General features: G+C 52.2%; 5 protein-coding genes across 5 annotated transcripts; 3 read left to right on the forward strand and 2 right to left on the reverse strand.

The window, feature by feature from the left end:
• The first annotated feature begins 781 nt into the window (after window positions 1-781).
• Window positions 782-2,468, forward strand: PV07_00269 (uncharacterized protein). The gene is made up of 3 exons (XM_016386705.1): window positions 782-819; window positions 892-2,162; window positions 2,218-2,468. Exons 2-3 carry the CDS (start codon window positions 923-925, stop codon window positions 2,301-2,303), a joined length of 1,326 nt encoding a protein of 441 aa, XP_016253633.1. The 5' UTR covers window positions 782-819; window positions 892-922; the 3' UTR covers window positions 2,304-2,468.
• Window positions 2,469-2,535: 67 nt separating this feature from the next.
• On the forward strand, window positions 2,536-3,356 carry PV07_00270 (uncharacterized protein; the record flags this gene model as incomplete). The annotated part of the gene is made up of 1 exon (XM_016386706.1): window positions 2,536-3,356. One exon carries the CDS (start codon window positions 2,536-2,538, stop codon window positions 3,262-3,264), a length of 729 nt encoding a protein of 242 aa, XP_016253634.1. The 3' UTR covers window positions 3,265-3,356.
• Window positions 3,357-3,661: 305 nt separating this feature from the next.
• Window positions 3,662-5,675, forward strand: PV07_00271 (uncharacterized protein). Its single transcript, XM_016386707.1, has 2 exons — window positions 3,662-3,913; window positions 3,965-5,675. The coding sequence occupies exons 1-2, from the start codon at window positions 3,727-3,729 to the stop codon at window positions 5,563-5,565; spliced, it is 1,788 nt and encodes a 595-aa protein (XP_016253635.1). The 5' UTR covers window positions 3,662-3,726; the 3' UTR covers window positions 5,566-5,675.
• Window positions 5,676-5,963: 288 nt separating this feature from the next.
• Window positions 5,964-6,967, reverse strand: PV07_00272 (uncharacterized protein; the record flags this gene model as incomplete). The annotated part of the gene is made up of 1 exon (XM_016386708.1): window positions 5,964-6,967. Exon 1 carries the CDS (start codon window positions 6,903-6,905, stop codon window positions 5,964-5,966), a length of 942 nt encoding a protein of 313 aa, XP_016253636.1. The 5' UTR covers window positions 6,906-6,967.
• A 480-nt stretch (window positions 6,968-7,447) lies between these two features.
• Window positions 7,448-7,972, reverse strand: PV07_00273 (uncharacterized protein; the record flags this gene model as incomplete). Its single annotated transcript, XM_016386709.1, has 2 exons — window positions 7,448-7,696; window positions 7,769-7,972. 2 exons carry the CDS (start codon window positions 7,970-7,972, stop codon window positions 7,448-7,450), a joined length of 453 nt encoding a protein of 150 aa, XP_016253637.1.
• Between the last annotated feature and the right edge of the window lie 8,252 nt (window positions 7,973-16,224).

Below are 16,224 nucleotides of genomic sequence, written 5' to 3' on the forward strand. Positions count from 1 at the left end.
GTGATTTTGTCTGGTTAACGAATAAACCGGCTGATCGATGTTCTTGTTCAATTCTTTGAATCGGGTCCTACATCTCTAGGAGTCTGGGCCGGGGCTGAGCCCTGTGCCTGGGATGACAAAGTGCAGTTTTGAGGAGATTATGCTATCCGTCACGAATACGAGACGACAGCAACACGGACACGACGTGAGCCATGTGGCGATTGACAAAATGATAGAGTGCTAACCAAATAATCCCAATCAACTACCCCACTTGGACCAATTATGTAGGTATTTGTATTTACATGACATTGGGGCCTTATTCTGTTATGCGAGGCTGAACTTATCCGTCTCACTGTCAGACTCTGCGTCGTTGCAATTTCTGTTTTCGAGATCGAGAGAATCAGGCCAGCCTCGTCAACGCAGCCACCCCGCGACAACTGGAAAACTCTCTTCGCTGGTGCGCATCTCTCACCGTCGGGTCCTTCGACGGCGGCGTGTCGTTGTTGTTACCCGGACTATGTTACCTTGATCCCGGTTGAGCCATGAATGTCAGCTTGTACGTTGCCATCTGCTCCTGGGAAAATGACACACATACCCTTCGAGAGCAGTGTATTGGACTGTTGACAGAGGAACGTAAGCTTGCGTGACTTTTCCCTTCTTCCCGTAAACCAGGGGAATGTCCGTGCGGGCTGACTCTGACTCTTCTTTTGGGTACTTAGCATCGAAGAGACTTGCTGACTGATGCCATAGCATACGGGAGTGGCTGAATGACTGATGAATATAAGTTTGGCGGAGCTGAGCACTTTTAACTGTATACGATTTGGTCGCGAAGGGTTCACAGTACGTGTATAGATGCATCTCTGTCAGTTGCCCGCTTAGCTATCGATTCTCTAAGCACCACCAAGCGAACAGTACACCCCATCACTGATCCAACAGTGCAGCAATGGGCTCTATAACACTACCGATATCGCTTCAAGTTATCGTGGTGGGTGGCGGCATCAGTGGTCTCTCTGCGGCCATCGCTCTTCGACGTGCTGGCCACCATGTGACCGTGTATGAGAAATACTCCGCCGATGCCGATGCCGGAGCTGGGATTGTGGTAGGCGCAAATGCCGTCAAGGTTCTCAGGCAGTGGGGTCTCGATCTGGAAGGCGCCGGGATGCTCAAATACAAGGCCGGCTATATCCTGGAGGGAAAAACGCTCGAGCGGTTAGACTTTGTCTACGGAGAGGGCAGCCATGTGAACGATGAGAAGAGCAATGGCGAACCGAGCTACATGGCGACAAGATCGGACTTGAGGTCGATGTTGAGGAGGGAAGTCGAGAGAGACGCACCAGGGCAAGGCACTATCGAAATTCGGTATGCGATGGAGGTCCTGGACTATGACCCGGAGGTACCAGCGGTCAGGTTTGCGGATGAGGGGTGGAAGGCAGCGGACTGGGTGGTGGCGTGTGACGGAATCAAGAGCAAAGCCGCAAGGATTGTGAGCGGAGGAGAAAATCCGCCCAAGGCAACCGGTATGTCGGCCTTTCGGATGTTGATCCCCGATGAAAAGCTGGCAGTGGTCAAGGAAAAGTTCAGACAGGACCACCTGATTCAAGAAAAGTTCGACAAGAACAATGGCACGATTTGGTTTGTTCGCGGAAAGGATAAACAACTCGTTGTGTGGTGGACATGTCGCTTTGGCACGATCCAGGCGTTTGACATGCTCATGCCAGACAACGAAAACTACGCCAGCAGCGAAGATTGGACAGCCCGATGTAACAAGCAAGTCCTTCTCGACGAGGTTGGGCACTGGCACCCATTGTTCCAAGAGATTTTCAGGGCAGCTGATGAGGATCCGTTGTTGTGGAAGGTGTGCTCCCGAGCACCATTGGACACCTTGCATAAAGGGAAGCTTTCCATGCTCGGCGACGCTTTACACCCGATGCCGCCCTTCCGCGGGCAAGGAGGTAGCCAGTCCATCGAAGATGCCGGAGCTCTGGAGATGATCGCGACCTACATCACCGACAAGGCGGACCTGCCAAAACGACTCGAGATATTGGACAGGGTGAGAGTGCCAAGGTACTCTTGTGCCCAGATAGTCTCAACAATTCGCCAAGACGAAGCCAACATGGAAGAACGCTATATCGAAGTGCTGAATCAATGCCGGAAATGGTTTGAAGGAGAGGATCAATCTCACCGTAAGCTGATTTTCCTGATGATTGAGGATAATGAGCAATCGACTGAAAGACACAGTGAAAAGCAGGGCGGCCTTCCAACAGTGGCTGCTCTCATATGACGTCCGAGAAGCTGCACAGAGAGCCGTCAGCACGGCGACATAGCGACGGCGCGGACATGGGAGGAAGGCGGAATCGTGGGATGGTCGATGGCGCGCGCGGCGGAACTTGCCTCTTTGGGGCGCGCCAAGAGGCCAGGGATTCTGTCATTTGAAATCGGAACGAAAACTGCCATTTGAATCACCGAAGGATAGAATGTCTTTGAGAAATACCATGTGCCTTCACTCCATTTTCCCGCGCTTGAAATCGTTCCCGCATCGTCTAGAATATAGCAATTATGTCAGACCAGAATGACAGACGCCCAGCGAAACAGCGGCGAATTCATGGAATGCCACTGCTCAATCAAACAAGTTCTGTCGAGGATGACGAAGACTCTTCAAGTTCCTCTTCATCATCTTCCATACAATTGCCGACGACTCGGCTTACCCATCGACTGCTAAAGAATGTCAGTTCACTACCTCCAGAAGATTCTTCCAGCGATGGAGAAAGCGGAGACGACAACGAAGAGGAGACGACGTCGTCTTCGGGTTCTGAAGATTCAGATAGCGAGGAGATGTCGGAGGAGGAAGAAGAAGAAGAGGAGGAGGAGGAGAAGGAGGAAGGCGAGGACGTCGAGGATCATGTCGCTGCGAGTGGTCCAGGAATTCCACGTTTCACCACGCTACCCGCTCGAGCGTCAGACCTCAAGTCTCGTTTGCAGAGTTTCTTGCCACAGCTTCAGCAAGCAAACGTGGAGCTCGATAACTCGAGAGGATTAGTTGACAAAAGAATCGACCATGTATCGGACGACGCCGAACACTACATTGAGATGGAGGTGGGTCTAGGTGTGTTGTCTGAGCAGAACGACGATGCCACCCAAATACGACTACCACATTCATCTCCTAGTGAGGAGGAGGACAACGCAGGCAATGACGAGACCAAGGGTGGACAGGAAGACACCGTGTTATCACGATTGGTCGGCACAAACGGGACAAAGGGAACTAAGCGAAAAATCGAGGAACTGTGATGAGGGGATAGTTTTGTATGGATATGGACTTCGCACCGAGCATGGCGTCTGGGGTTAGGAGTCTTGTTGGTAGTAGTAGGGGTAGGTAGGATGGCTATTGACATAGTATATCCCTGAGATACGAGAATTCATAGGGAGGTGGAACTGAGTACCTCGTACGCGACTTTGTACGGAGTATGTGAGGAGAACTGATAAGGCGGGGGCCAAAGAGCAGGCAGCGAGTGGGTAACAACCCAAAACTCCCCAGATCCGGGCGTGGCAACGTCATTGTTTGGATCTAACCCGAAACGGTCGCCCGGGCCACGCGGGTTTGGCCCAGGACCCCCGAACCACCGCAGCAAATCTAGCGCCCCCCCATTAGCTGGCCGATCGCTTCACCGTTATTTCATGTATGTTTCCTTACATTGCAGATATCGCGCCGTCATCCAAGAGTGCATCCATCTTCTCGACCGAACTTCGACGATGGTACCGCCCGCCCGCACACTCACTCATGAGGTCCGATCAAAGACCCCAACACACTCGACCGCCTCGAGCCCCTCTCTCAGGTCCAAGACGCCTGTGAGTGTGCCGATGACACCAACAAACAGCACGATGGGCCCCGGAGGCAATGTCAAAGTCGTCGTCAGAGTCAGGGCGTTTCTTCCCCGCGGTAAGGATACCACAGCCTCTCAATTAGCCAACGCTAATAAACTGTCGGCAGAAATAGAAAGAGGTGCACAATGCCTCATTGAGATGAACCCTCGAACCCAGTCGACGAAGCTGCTGGTGCCTCCCTCAACCGACCCTGCGAACGCACGAGCACAGACGAGAAAAGTGGTGGAGGAGAAGTTGTTTACATTTGACAATTCATTCTGGTCGCACAATACGCGAGACGAACACTATGCAACGCAAGAGGATGTCTACAATTGCTTGGGAGAGGAGTTCCTAGATCACAACTTCGAAGGCTACCACACATGCATTTTCGCATATGGACAGACGGGCTCAGGCAAGAGTTATACCATGATGGGTACCCCAGAGCAGCCCGGCCTGATACCACGAACCTGCGAGGACTTGTTCCAACGCATCGAGTCCAACGAGAGCGCCAACATCAGTTACAGTGTTCGAGTATCGTACTTTGAAGTCTACAACGAGCATGTGCGAGATTTATTCCAGCCCCGGACCGAACCTCCGCAATACCTCAAAATCCGCGAATCTCCTACCGAAGGGCCATATGTCAAGGACTTGACGGAAATCCAAGTCAAGAATTACGGCGAGATCCTCAAGTACATGCGCATGGGCGACAGCTCCCGGACCACGGCTTCGACCAAAATGAATGACACATCTTCTCGGTCTCATGCAGTCTTCACCATCATGCTGAAACAAATCCACCACGATTATCGAACAGATGAGACCACCGAAAGATTGGCCCGGATAAGACTAGTGGATTTGGCTGGGTCTGAGCGTGCCAAAGCGACCGAGGCCACTGGGCAGAGACTTCGAGAAGGTGGAAACATCAATAAATCGCTGACGACTTTGGGAAGAGTGATTGCGGCACTCGCCGATCCTAAACATGGCCGAATCAACCAGGCCAAACGGACAAATCGGGACATCGTGCCGTATCGCGATTCAATCCTGACCTGGTTGCTGAAGGATTCACTTGGAGGAAACTCAAAGACTGCCATGATTGCATGCATAGCGCCGTCAGACTACGATGAAACCTTGTCAACCCTCCGATATGCCGACCAGGCCAAACATATTCGCACCAAAGCTATTGTCAACCAGGATCATGTCTCGTCGGCAGAGAAGGACGCTCAGATCAATGAAATGCAAGAGACGATCCGAGCACTGAGATGGACACTAAGCCAGCAGCAACAGAATGGTAGTGCCTCTGTGATGAAAGCTGTGCAAGAAACCGCCGAAGCTCAATCGGAGAAGATTCGCGAATTCACGACCAAGTACGAAAACATGCTGCAGATCATGGAAGAGAAGTTGGCCATATCAGAGTCCAAGGTACGACAACTGGAGGAAGAAAAAGAGGCCTTGGGCATTCATTTGAAGCTTGTGCTGGACGAGCTCAAGAACCCGATCGTCATCAACAAAGAGGAAACCGAATCGGTCTGCGAGAGGTCTAGGGCACCGACGCCAGACATGATATACGAGGATGATACGGCCTCTAGCGACGAGGCAGAGACTGAGTCCGAGGTCGACGACGAGGCTGCGGACATGCAGGCGGAGATGGAAGCGCTGATCTCGGACTTGGGACTGTTCAAGAAGAAGATTGCCGCAGACCACGAGATGTTTGGCATCAGCGTTGCAGCATGAGGCGGGAAGGGGACTGGACGAAAATGAACGTTTTGTCGGTTAGCGAGGCGTTGGGACTTGGAGTGGATGGAGTATTAGCTACGGTCTGCTTGCCGCCATCAATGCCAAAATTGGGAAACTCGTATACATAGTCAGATCGAAACCTCTTGAGCAGGACCAGAAGCAAATGCACCTACTCCTTGGGGCGGTTTGTGTCGCCATGTCAGTTGTGCTCGTAGTCAACGCACCGTGGTTTATTCTCTCCCCCACACTTCTTGTTTTCCCACGTCTATTCTCCTCGTCTAAACGTGCTTGCCACTGCCAATTGTGAGACGATGAAACGGTTCTTCCCGACATGCTAACTCGCGCGGTGGCCGGCAAATACCACTTGAGAACTTGTCTCATCGAGACAACGCGAATCAATCCAGGTGGTAATACTTCTCAGCAAAGGCTGCAACTTCCCTCAAATCCGCGACCCACCAGACCACCGGCCTAATAATATTGGCTTTCGTTTGACCCCGTTGGCCCCGTAGTACTTCTCTCTGATACTCGGCCCAACCGTCCCAGTCGAGCCTCGACACCTCGACGCCCACGCGCTCCAGACTTTCCTTCAACTCGGCCTGCCCGCTGCCCATCGGGTCATCGCGCACACAGACGCCCACGTCGGCGGCGACAAGGCAGTCAAAGTCGGTGGGCGAGTCGCCGACGTAGAGAACATCGCAATCCCCGCCGTCTCGGAGTGCGTTGAGGGCATCCAGTTTATCGGCACTGGTGCGAATACCGGCCGGGCCGGGAACGCCCCCAGAAGGTTCGCACGCGAGGCGGTTGGCGAGAATTGGGATGGCGTCGATCGTGCCTTTCGCGGGTGCGGCATCTCCAAGCGCTGATGATAGACACGCTCTGATAAAAGCGGCGCTCCAATTCACACTGATGATGGAGACGGGGGAAGGGGCTGCGCCGTCGTCCCTCGAGTGTCTCGCAAGTGAAACAATGTCCTCCCATCCATCCCGGAGCTGGACCTCGCTGTTCCGCACTGCATCCTCTGCCGCCCTGCATATCTCCTGCTCGGTGACGTCCGCGAAGATCCCAGCGCCTTGTACCCGGTGGACACTCCGCAACTCGACGTCCTTCAGACTGGCCAGCCACGCGCTCTCCTGGGCGCGAGTCCTGCGATCTGGCCTTGCCGGGTGATACGCGTCCCGGTGTCTCCTGTAGTCCGACATGTACGCCTGGACTATTTGGTCCCATGGCATGAGATCCCGATGTCGGTTGCGTTGGTAGCCAATTGCCGCGACGACGTGCAGAGTGTCGCGTTTGGTCAACGTGCCGTCCCAGTCGAGGACTGTGCGAAGCCCCTTCATCTCTGGCCTTGTGGGCGTGGACAATGTACGCAGATGCCGGACCACATGAGTGAAGTATTTGCGCATTCCACTATTGGTGATGGAGGATCGCGCTTGTAGCGAGATCTTTATCGTGGTGGTCTCGGGACTTTGCCCTAGCCCCGGAAAATCTTGGCTGGCCCGACCCCTACTCCGTACTTACCAAGCCTTGTCCAGGAATGATTAGCACAAGAGAAGACGCAATCTTGGAATGTAGGTAATTAGAGCTACTCAATAGCGACGAGGTGGCTGTCAACGAGCGCGTAGTTTTCATTTGTGAGTGAAAGGATATTTTCCGCATAATCCTAGACGCCAATGACCTTTGGTATTCTGTGCAAAGTCCTAGAAACAATTCCATACACTCTCAGGCGTTGAGAGTCCGAGAAGGCAGTCATCCAATCCAATCGTCAAAGTAGAGTGGCTCAAATCAGCACACAAGCTGGATGAATTTACCAAATGCATATTTATACTCCAGCCACGCGTGGAGGGAGTATCTGTGCCAGTGGAGTATAGCCAGCGCATCCTTAGGGGAACCATCGCTCCAGGGTCGGCAACAGAATAGGGAATACCATCAGGAGTATCGGGACTACTTTTCGCTCGAAGAGTTCTTGCCAGGCCACGCCCTGCCAGAACCACAGTTTGAGGTATGAAGGATGGATGCTCATATGTACCGTCGACATTTTGAGTCTCAAAATGTCGTTGTAGTAAGTCATGACCCGGTTTCGGGCGTTGTGAAGTCCATAGAATACTGAAATCTGGCCCAGTAGGATCATCTGTATCGACGCTTAGCACAAGTCTCCACGCTGAAAGGCGGGAAGTATTTTAGGACAGGCTGAGGGGCTCACTAGATAGAAAACCTTGTGCACCAATGGTCTGTCGATGAAATGCTCCTGTCGCACATAGGTTGGGATCAAATCGCACAGAATATCACCGGTAAGGCAAAGTGCGAAGACCAGAGGAATCAGTCCGATGAATGCCAGATGCGCGCCAAGAATGAGGACGGTGTCCCCGAGCCCAACAACGTGAAGGCGATCAACCGTAAATTCCATGCCGTGGTGGAAAGAGAGACGAGGAGAGCCATTGCGTCGTATCTGAACGTGGCGAAGAATAAGCTCTTCCAGTTTTTCTCCACGAGATCGCCTTCCAAGTTTGTGATGGCGGCTTTCGCGAGTTGTTCGCAATTCGCCGACAATTTGTTGTATTCTGCATTGTCCCAAGGTTGAAGCGCGGTTGCCACTTTGTAGATGTGAGCGCTGAAATTGTCTTAACAACAGGGGGGATAGAAACGAACCAGTTGAGTTGATTCTAACCATAGAAGAATGAATCTTTCCGATCCGTCTGTATTGCCGAAAGGGTCCATAAGATAGTACCTGTTTGGAGAACACTTTCCAATTCTCTGGTATCGAAGAGGGCTTGATGGTTGATCGACTATAATACGACGTAGTGGGAATGATTTTCGTGCTGTCTTCGGATAAAACCAGGTCCCACACCAGACCCCTTACGCCGGTTCGACTCGGATGGTCCGATACTGCGAGCAGTGCAGCATGACGGAAAGTGTTTCTGTGAAGAATGTTTGAGATATGATACCATAAGCTTACGAACAAATAGCGCAAGGGCCTAAATAGGAGGGAGCTGTCATTGTCGGGAAGATGTGACTGGGTGGACTTGGGGTTTGGCCAAGTGTATTCAAGAAACAGGTACCAATCGCGAGTCTCTTCCGGGGAGGGAACGCGGTGTTGTGCCATGTAGGTCAAAAATTGAGTTGATTTACCAAGGAGAGAGATCGGAAGGTGAGTTGCAAGAGAGCTTTTGGGGACAGTGGAAACTGGCCAGCGAAGTAGAGAAACTGATCGCCTGTGTACAACTGTAGACAGCAAGGCCGAAGTCTGTGTGAGGCTTCGTGTTTTTGGAAGGGCAAACTCTCTATATATGTACTCTTCTTTCAAACGACTAGACTGACAGTCAGTTCCACACGAGGCAGAGCCACGTGTGGATGGTCATTTCTATATGATTGGTCGGATGTTGAGATGACAAGGGCGTCATAGTTGCTTGACATCGACGAGGGAGGCACTGCTGCAGTAGTTATTCACGACGCCTTGAATGTGCGAGCAATGCAGGCGCTCCAGTCACACATTTTCGAGGGGAAGATGATGAAGCTGAGCCTCAGGTTGCCCGAAGACATCCTTGAGAGCATAGGCACCAATGGAAAGCGGCCACGCAGTCAACACGAAGCAAGGCGATGATGAGCTTCGCCCTAAGTGGTGGCTTTGTCACTGCAATCCACTATTAGCAGCGGAGGCGGTTACACAAGGCATTCGGCTAATTGTGCTGCACTATCAGCTGAAGACGACACGGTATGGTACCGAACATCGTAGCAGAGCTTTGATCCCAAGCCAATTGCTTCTTGATGGTTCGGCGACCTTGGCTGCAAACCAGCCTTGCGGAATCAAATGCAGCATGCTTTCCTCTTTTGTATTTTAGCCGTCAGGGTTTGTTAAAGCAAAGAGCGACATCAACCTGTACCAGATTCCGCTAGCATGGCAGACGGTAACCAACTTGCAATGTGCTCCGAAGAAGAAGGAGTGGGCTTGCGTAGGGCGTCTTTGTCGACAGGTTTTTTCGATATGCCAATAACTTGACGGTGTTCATGCCCCGGCCCCATCACTACCTGGAACAGCACGCATAATTCAAGATGCACAGCTTGTGGACATGTCTACAACAAGGTCTGTTGTATGGTCAGTGAGGCTGAGCCTCGAGCTTTGGATCCGGTTGCTTATTTAACACCGTGGAAGCATAGAGGACGCGTTATTCAGGACAACAGTCCCCCAACTAGTAGATTTAGCCTGCACCGAACCTAGCCAGCTTGATACATGAAGCAGGAAGGACAGAAACAGCACAAACACATTGTGGATGTGCGTAAAAAGCCCCGGCGCCCAAAAGGTTTCATTCAGTCTTACTCTTGCTTGACTGATGTTGCCATGGGGTTGAAGGCTGCCGCCCTCCATACATGAGCAGCTAAATATCACATGCAGCCTTTCCAATTCGAATTCCAGTCTCATGTACGCCATCCTGTGGTTGACAACGGAAATGGACTTTGAAGAGGTCAAAATTCGCCGCTGAGTATCTTGGTATTTCTCGCTATAGAAGACTAATCAGGGACCCGTGTGCGGTCTTATGGGATCCTGTACATTGGTTGAGAACAACACCAGGAGGTCTTCTTCCCGCGCCAATAGCCACCACTTCGGCGTCGACCGCATCATGAAGCGCGTGGGACATGAAACTTCCCTGCGTTTGGCCGCCGGCTGTGTATCGGATTCAAAAACAATCTCCAAAGTCTCCCATCCTAAGTGAGAAGATACTTGAATCTTCTGTTTAAGTGTGATCCGGTCGGTGCAGGTTTCAAATGCTACCAGAAATGATGGTACCAGGCTTCTGTATAGTGGCAGTAAGGCTGGCGTCCCGAGACAAGGCTTTGTTCACTGTTCACTGGTTCTCGCCATCCACACCAGCCGCAAGGTATGGTCACAATTCTGTCCGAAGTTATTGGGTGCACGGAGTGGATACATACTCATCCAGGGTGATTTCATTCCACACTGCACCTGCTGATTCGAACCGAGTCCGTCAGGTCGTCGTCTGTGGCGAGTGCCAAGCGGCGTCACGGCACACACTCGCAACTAGGTATTCCCTGTCCCATTTTGTTGATGAAACCTCAGCTGGTATACACACCTTCTCTTGAGGATTTCACCGGAAAGTGTCCTTGGTGCCACTTGCACCTCTGTAACTTGATCTACGAAAGGGGTAGGCCGAGGCACCCATTGCTCTTTACGGACTACGCCCGCTGATCCTCCCAAGAGGCGATCCGCCGGTTCGGCAAATCTGACATTGCCCGTCCAACTCTTTCGGGCTTGCGATTTTCCCACGAGAAAACTCAAAAGTTGACTGCAAACGACACATTTCATCTGCAGATAGTATACCCTGGGAGTGACTTCCGGACGGCATGCCGCTCCCTGGTCCTCGCAGCCTTGCCTGGGCACTACATTAAACCGTTACTGAAGGTCACAAACCACAACATTATTCCTCTCAAGCTGTCAGGAGCACCACGCTGAAAGTGTATTTTGTGGCTGCAGGCAATGTCTAGGACAACTTTTCCAGGCGAAGTGCAGATTGTTATATTTTTATTGATTCATCATCAACATGGCAGCGCGACAGAACTTCCGAGTCTGCAAGACTAAGCCTCGAGTTTTCATTGTCTCTGACATCTCCAATGAACCTGACGATGCCGAATCTCTGGTCCGCTATTTGCTCTACTCGAATGAATTTGACACAAGAGGCCTAGTTGCGTGTACGTCCACATGGTTGAGGAAAAATGTCCACCCAGAAGACATGCGAACCATTGTCAAGGCTTACGGACAAGTTGTGCACAATCTGAACGCCCACGTACCTCCGGAGAACCAGTTCGAACCCGCTGATTATTTCCTCTCGATCATCAAGACGGGACCGTCGTTGTATGGGAAAGAGGCGTTGAAAGATGATGTTCCCATAAGTGACGGTGCAGCACTACTGATAGAGCAAGTGGATCAATCGGCGCAACCACTGTGGGTTCTCTGCTGGGGCGGTATCAATGTCCTCGCCCAAGCGTTGTATCACGCACAGAAGGCAAAGTCTGCAGCAGATTTTGCTCATTTCCGTTCGAAACTACGGGTATACACCATCTCCGACCAGGACGACAGCGGCATCTGGATTCGAATCACTTTCCCTGATATCTTCTATATCTGCTCTGTTCATGGGTGGAACGAATATGGGAACGCCGCCTGGACTGGAATTTCGGGTGACATCTTGCATGACTTCGATCGAGGCGGACCCGACAAAAGTAAGATCACAAAAGAGTGGCTGAAAGAGCACATCCAGATTGGCCCTTTGGGCAAAGTGTACCCCGACTACGCTTTCATCATGGAAGGCGATACGCCTACATTTCTCTACCTCATCCAGAATGGCCTTGGAGATCCTGAGCACCCTGAATGGGGCAGTTGGGGCGGACGATACTCTCGCGTTGACTTGGGCGGATGCACAAACCACTACCACGATGCAGTTGATGCGGTGACTGGCATGAATGGCCAGATGTTTCGCAGCAGCCAGGCCACCATCTGGCGATGGCGCGATCAGTATCAAAACGACTTTGCCGCACGGATGCAATGGACCTTGACAGACAAGCCCAGCAAGGCGAACCATGCACCTGTGGTGATCGTGAATAACTGCACGCCAGGTCCAGAGCCACTGCTCTTGGAGGTCGAGGCGGGCACGGAGGTGACTCTCGACGCATCGCAAAGCTACGATCCAGATGGCGACTCACTGACATTCAAGTGGTTTCAATACAAGGAACCAACTTCATCGCAGTCGCCGATCCATTGGCTGGTTCCAGACATTGAGCTGGTGCCAGTAGGCGGCGAACAGAAGATCGTGAAGATCGAACTCCCTCCGCCAGAGACATGTGCGGTCAATATTGTCACGGGGAAAGCGCTGGAGAAGGGGATGGCGCTCCATTTCATCCTGGAGGTCACTGACAATGGGTCACCCAGCATGACGACGTACAAACGTGTTGTGGTGCAGACTACCAACAAGAATCTCATCGGCGGTCGAGACAAGGGTTTCGAAACAGTGACCGCTGCGTTAGGGAAAGATTAAGTCTTCCGCAAGCGGTTGAAGATGGCTGAAGAGGGAGGCATAAGGACTCACTTCGATACTCTACAAGCACAGCGCTTCTCCTCCTAAAATATGAGATAGAATCCTTATACAAAGATATCATACAGCCTTGAAGCAGGGAGCCATGTTTATACCTAGAATGACACCACGCAGCTACTATTACAAGCAATTAGAACACTTCTTCCAGAACGCTTCGCATCGTTCGCCAGTGGCCCAAGGGACTGGAGCTATAAAATCGATCAAGGAGTATATAATGACCTTAAAACATTCTATACAATTGTGTCGAAGTCATTTTGCTGCGGCACCACCATACTAGGAGTAAATAACCCCCTTCGGCAACGCATCAGCTGGCGACCTGTTGGCTCTTCGTACTAATAACGTAGAGCCTTGTTCGCGTTATCGCAACCAGAATTCCCTCTCAAGCTGTTGCAGGCTTTTGGAGCTCTACGTTGTCTTTGACCACCTCACCCTTTGCCTGAGCATCCGGCTTGTAATTCTTGAACTGCCTCGCCGGGACTCGTTTGGCAAACATCTCGTCCAGCTCCTCGTAAGTCCGGCCACTGGTCTCGGGCTGGAAATACCACAGGTAACATAGGCAGAGGAAGCTGGGCCCGCCGAAGACGAAGGCGACCTTGCCGCCGAGGTTGCCCTTGTCCGGGTTGAACATGTAGGGCAGGACGAATTGCCACATGACGTTGACCGAGTTTTGCAGCGCGAGGCCGATCGCGATGGTCTTGACGCGGAGACGAGCCGTGGCGGTCTCGGTCATGATGGAGAAGGCGGTCGAGCCGATCGAGACGTTGTACATCCAGCTGTAGATCAAGATGATGGCCACGGTGCCCTTGATCTCCCCGGGGCTGCCGCCCGTGGCGAGCCCGCCCTCGATGAAGAGGAGGACCACCAAGATGGCCAGGCCGTAGAAGGTCAGATTGCGTCTCCCGACCTTGTCGATCAAATACGCCGCCATGAGATTGCCCACAATGGACAACACCGGCTGCGCAATCTGGATTCGGAAGCTCTCCTTCGCAGAATAGCCCGCGAGTTGGAGGTAGTAGGTGAAGTACCCGGCCACGAAGGTGATCCCCGTCAGCACTTGAATGATCAAGGGTCCAATGCTGATAATTGTGCGTCGAAGGTTGGACCGTCGGAAGCATTCCAGGTAAGTGACGCCCTCGGTTTCCTTTCTGATCTCTTCGAGTGTCAACTGAATGAGTGCCAGCCTCTTCCTGCCCTCCTCGCCTTTCTGACCGAGTTTGGCGAGACTCTTAAGCGCCCTTTCATTTTTGCCTTTTGAAACGAGCCACCAGGGAGATCTGGAAGGCACAAAGGATCAGCGACGGTCGCTATCAGGAGAGGGAGTGACGAAATTTACATACTCGGGCATGAAGGGGGATAGAAGTGCCGAGACACCCGCGAAGCCGTATTGGCAGCAGAAAACCACACGATAGGCCCAACGAGTGTCGACATCGCCAGTGTAATTGACAATGATGAAGGCCAAGAGAGGGCCAATCTGCGACGTGGAGTCAGTATCGGCATCTTGATTTTGAAAGTTCGGGGAGGTCTTCATAGTCCCAGACAATCGCAGGAGAAGGAAAGAGGAAGAACACGTACGCCAAAGGCGACTCCAATGCCAACAGTAAAGATGCCTCTCCAAGCATGGGGTGTAATCTAAGTTGTTGGTCAGCAAGAATTCGAGAGCTCGGGGGTATAATGTATTGACATACCTCCCCAACATAAGTCGTCATGACGCCCTGAATGGCGCCGACCGCAAAGCCATTCAAGAACTTGCCGCCGAAGAAAACAGGATTGGTCGTCGCGGCAAATTCTACGCTGATTGCAGCGAAGCTGATTGCCAATGCGCCGATCAAAGTGAATTTGCGCCCGATAATATCGGCAATAGTGGCGCCACCAAGCACACCGAAGATGGCAGACGCGACGGGGGCCGCATTGAAGGCCGATTGCCAATCTGCCGGCAAGACATAGTTGCCGTCGAAGGAAGAGCCAAAGTCTTTGCGGAATTCCGGGATCCCAAGGACCGACCCTCCTGCCTGGACCTCAAACGCAGCAAGGATGATGGACCAGCAAGCATAGACACACCAAGCGCAAGACCAAGGATATCTTTTCAGAGACAGCCAGACACCCAACTCGTGGTCTTCCTGGTTGGCCAGGTGGCCGAGCTGTTCATCTGGAGTGACTTCCATATGATCAACGCTGAGCTTTTCTTTCGCCACAACTTCGACGGATTGCCTCTCAGGGTCCGCCCCGAGTTGGGAGATGTTGGAGTTCTCCATGGATGGTGGGACAGGTAGAGAAGATCTTGATAAACAACAGCTGGGTTCGGTGGGTGAAGGTCAGGAACGTTCAAGGGACATGGTGTAGCAGCGGCAAGAAGGGACTATGTAGGCCCTTTTCTAGAACCAGATTCGGATTCGAGACCCCATGGGCAACGGCAACGCGGTCTGCAAGCGAAGGCGGAGGAATTGCCGAAATTTCTCTCCAGGGTTTGAGCGGGTTGATGGTGCTTACTGTGGCTAGAGATGTGGAGACAACTGTCGGCCACTAGAGCAAATTAGGAATCACGAGGCTGAAATCTCCTGGACAGGTAATTGCAGCCACAGTACCAGACCAGTCTCCTGACAGGGAAGCGTTGCTTCGCGCTCCTGGTTCTCCTTGTATCCCCAAATTAGACGTGGGTGGTACTGCCCCAGGCAAAGTCATGCGTTACCCCGGGCGAACCCCCTGGAATAGTGCGGAGTATAGCTGAATCACTAGTAAGTATGCACACGTTCAGAGGCGAAGCGGCCAAATACCGACGAGTAATCCGTCCGAATGATGCAGAGCCTAGAGCGCTGATATTATATTTGCTATATTACCATCTGTGAGTTCTGTGAACTATCGGCGCACCAAGTTTCAAACTTGGAAAGTGGCTGTTGAACTCCCCATAGATACCGTTCAGTGGCGTGGACTGCGGAAGTTTGTAGGAGCTCAACTACGGATTTCCGCCGGTCGCAACAACGTCCTCGGTTCTCGAGTTTGTTTGTCCGCTGCCTTTGCCTCTCGCTGCTCTGGCGGCCCCAATGCGCGAGCTCTTATGGAGAATCTTACAAGCGGCCCTGACATAGGGAGACAACTTTGTTTACTCGACCCGGACCTTTTCCTTGGCATTCCTACGTGCCGCCTTGTTGAGGCAACTGATTGAGGTCACTGAAATGCTTCCACCCCTCTATGTCGAGAGTGGAGACCTTTGCCTACCTGAGAGCACCAGATATGGCCACTCGCACCTTCTGAATAGATCGGGGAAGAGTCGATGCACCACAAGGTCTTCAGCCAAACAATTTTAGCCGGGGAGGCGCGACATTCGCCAACTATTTCCCAATGTGGACCTTGTCCGCAAAGATCAAAGACTCCTGTTATCTCGTCTACGAGTGGGTAACACCTGATTGTGTACACTGTGGCCCAATAGTCTAAGATGTGTGACATATATCGGCAATCAGTGGGTCGAACGCAAATTGTGTTCCGGAGGCGAGAAGAATTCTCCCTAACAACCAACAGCGAGGCATGGGTGAACAATAACACACTTGGAAATTACCGAGTGGGCTGC

The sequence above is a fragment of the Cladophialophora immunda genome (assembly GCF_000835495.1).
Source record: "Cladophialophora immunda strain CBS 83496 unplaced genomic scaffold supercont1.1, whole genome shotgun sequence".
Lineage (NCBI taxonomy): Eukaryota > Fungi > Ascomycota > Eurotiomycetes > Chaetothyriales > Herpotrichiellaceae > Cladophialophora > Cladophialophora immunda.

Excerpts from the sequence above, each read along its gene's own strand:
- PV07_00269 (XM_016386705.1), top strand. The coding sequence starts at position 923 with ATGGGCTCTATAACACTACCGATATCGCTTCAAGTTATCGTGGTGGGT. Across the intron at positions 2,163-2,217 it reads AGGAGAGGATCAATCTCACC|TGAAAAGCAGGGCGGCCTTC; the intron begins GTAAGCTGATTT and ends TGAAAGACACAG.
- PV07_00271 (XM_016386707.1), top strand. The coding sequence starts at position 3,727 with ATGGTACCGCCCGCCCGCACACTCACTCATGAGGTCCGATCAAAGACC. Across the intron at positions 3,914-3,964 it reads CAGGGCGTTTCTTCCCCGCG|AAATAGAAAGAGGTGCACAA; the intron begins GTAAGGATACCA and ends AACTGTCGGCAG.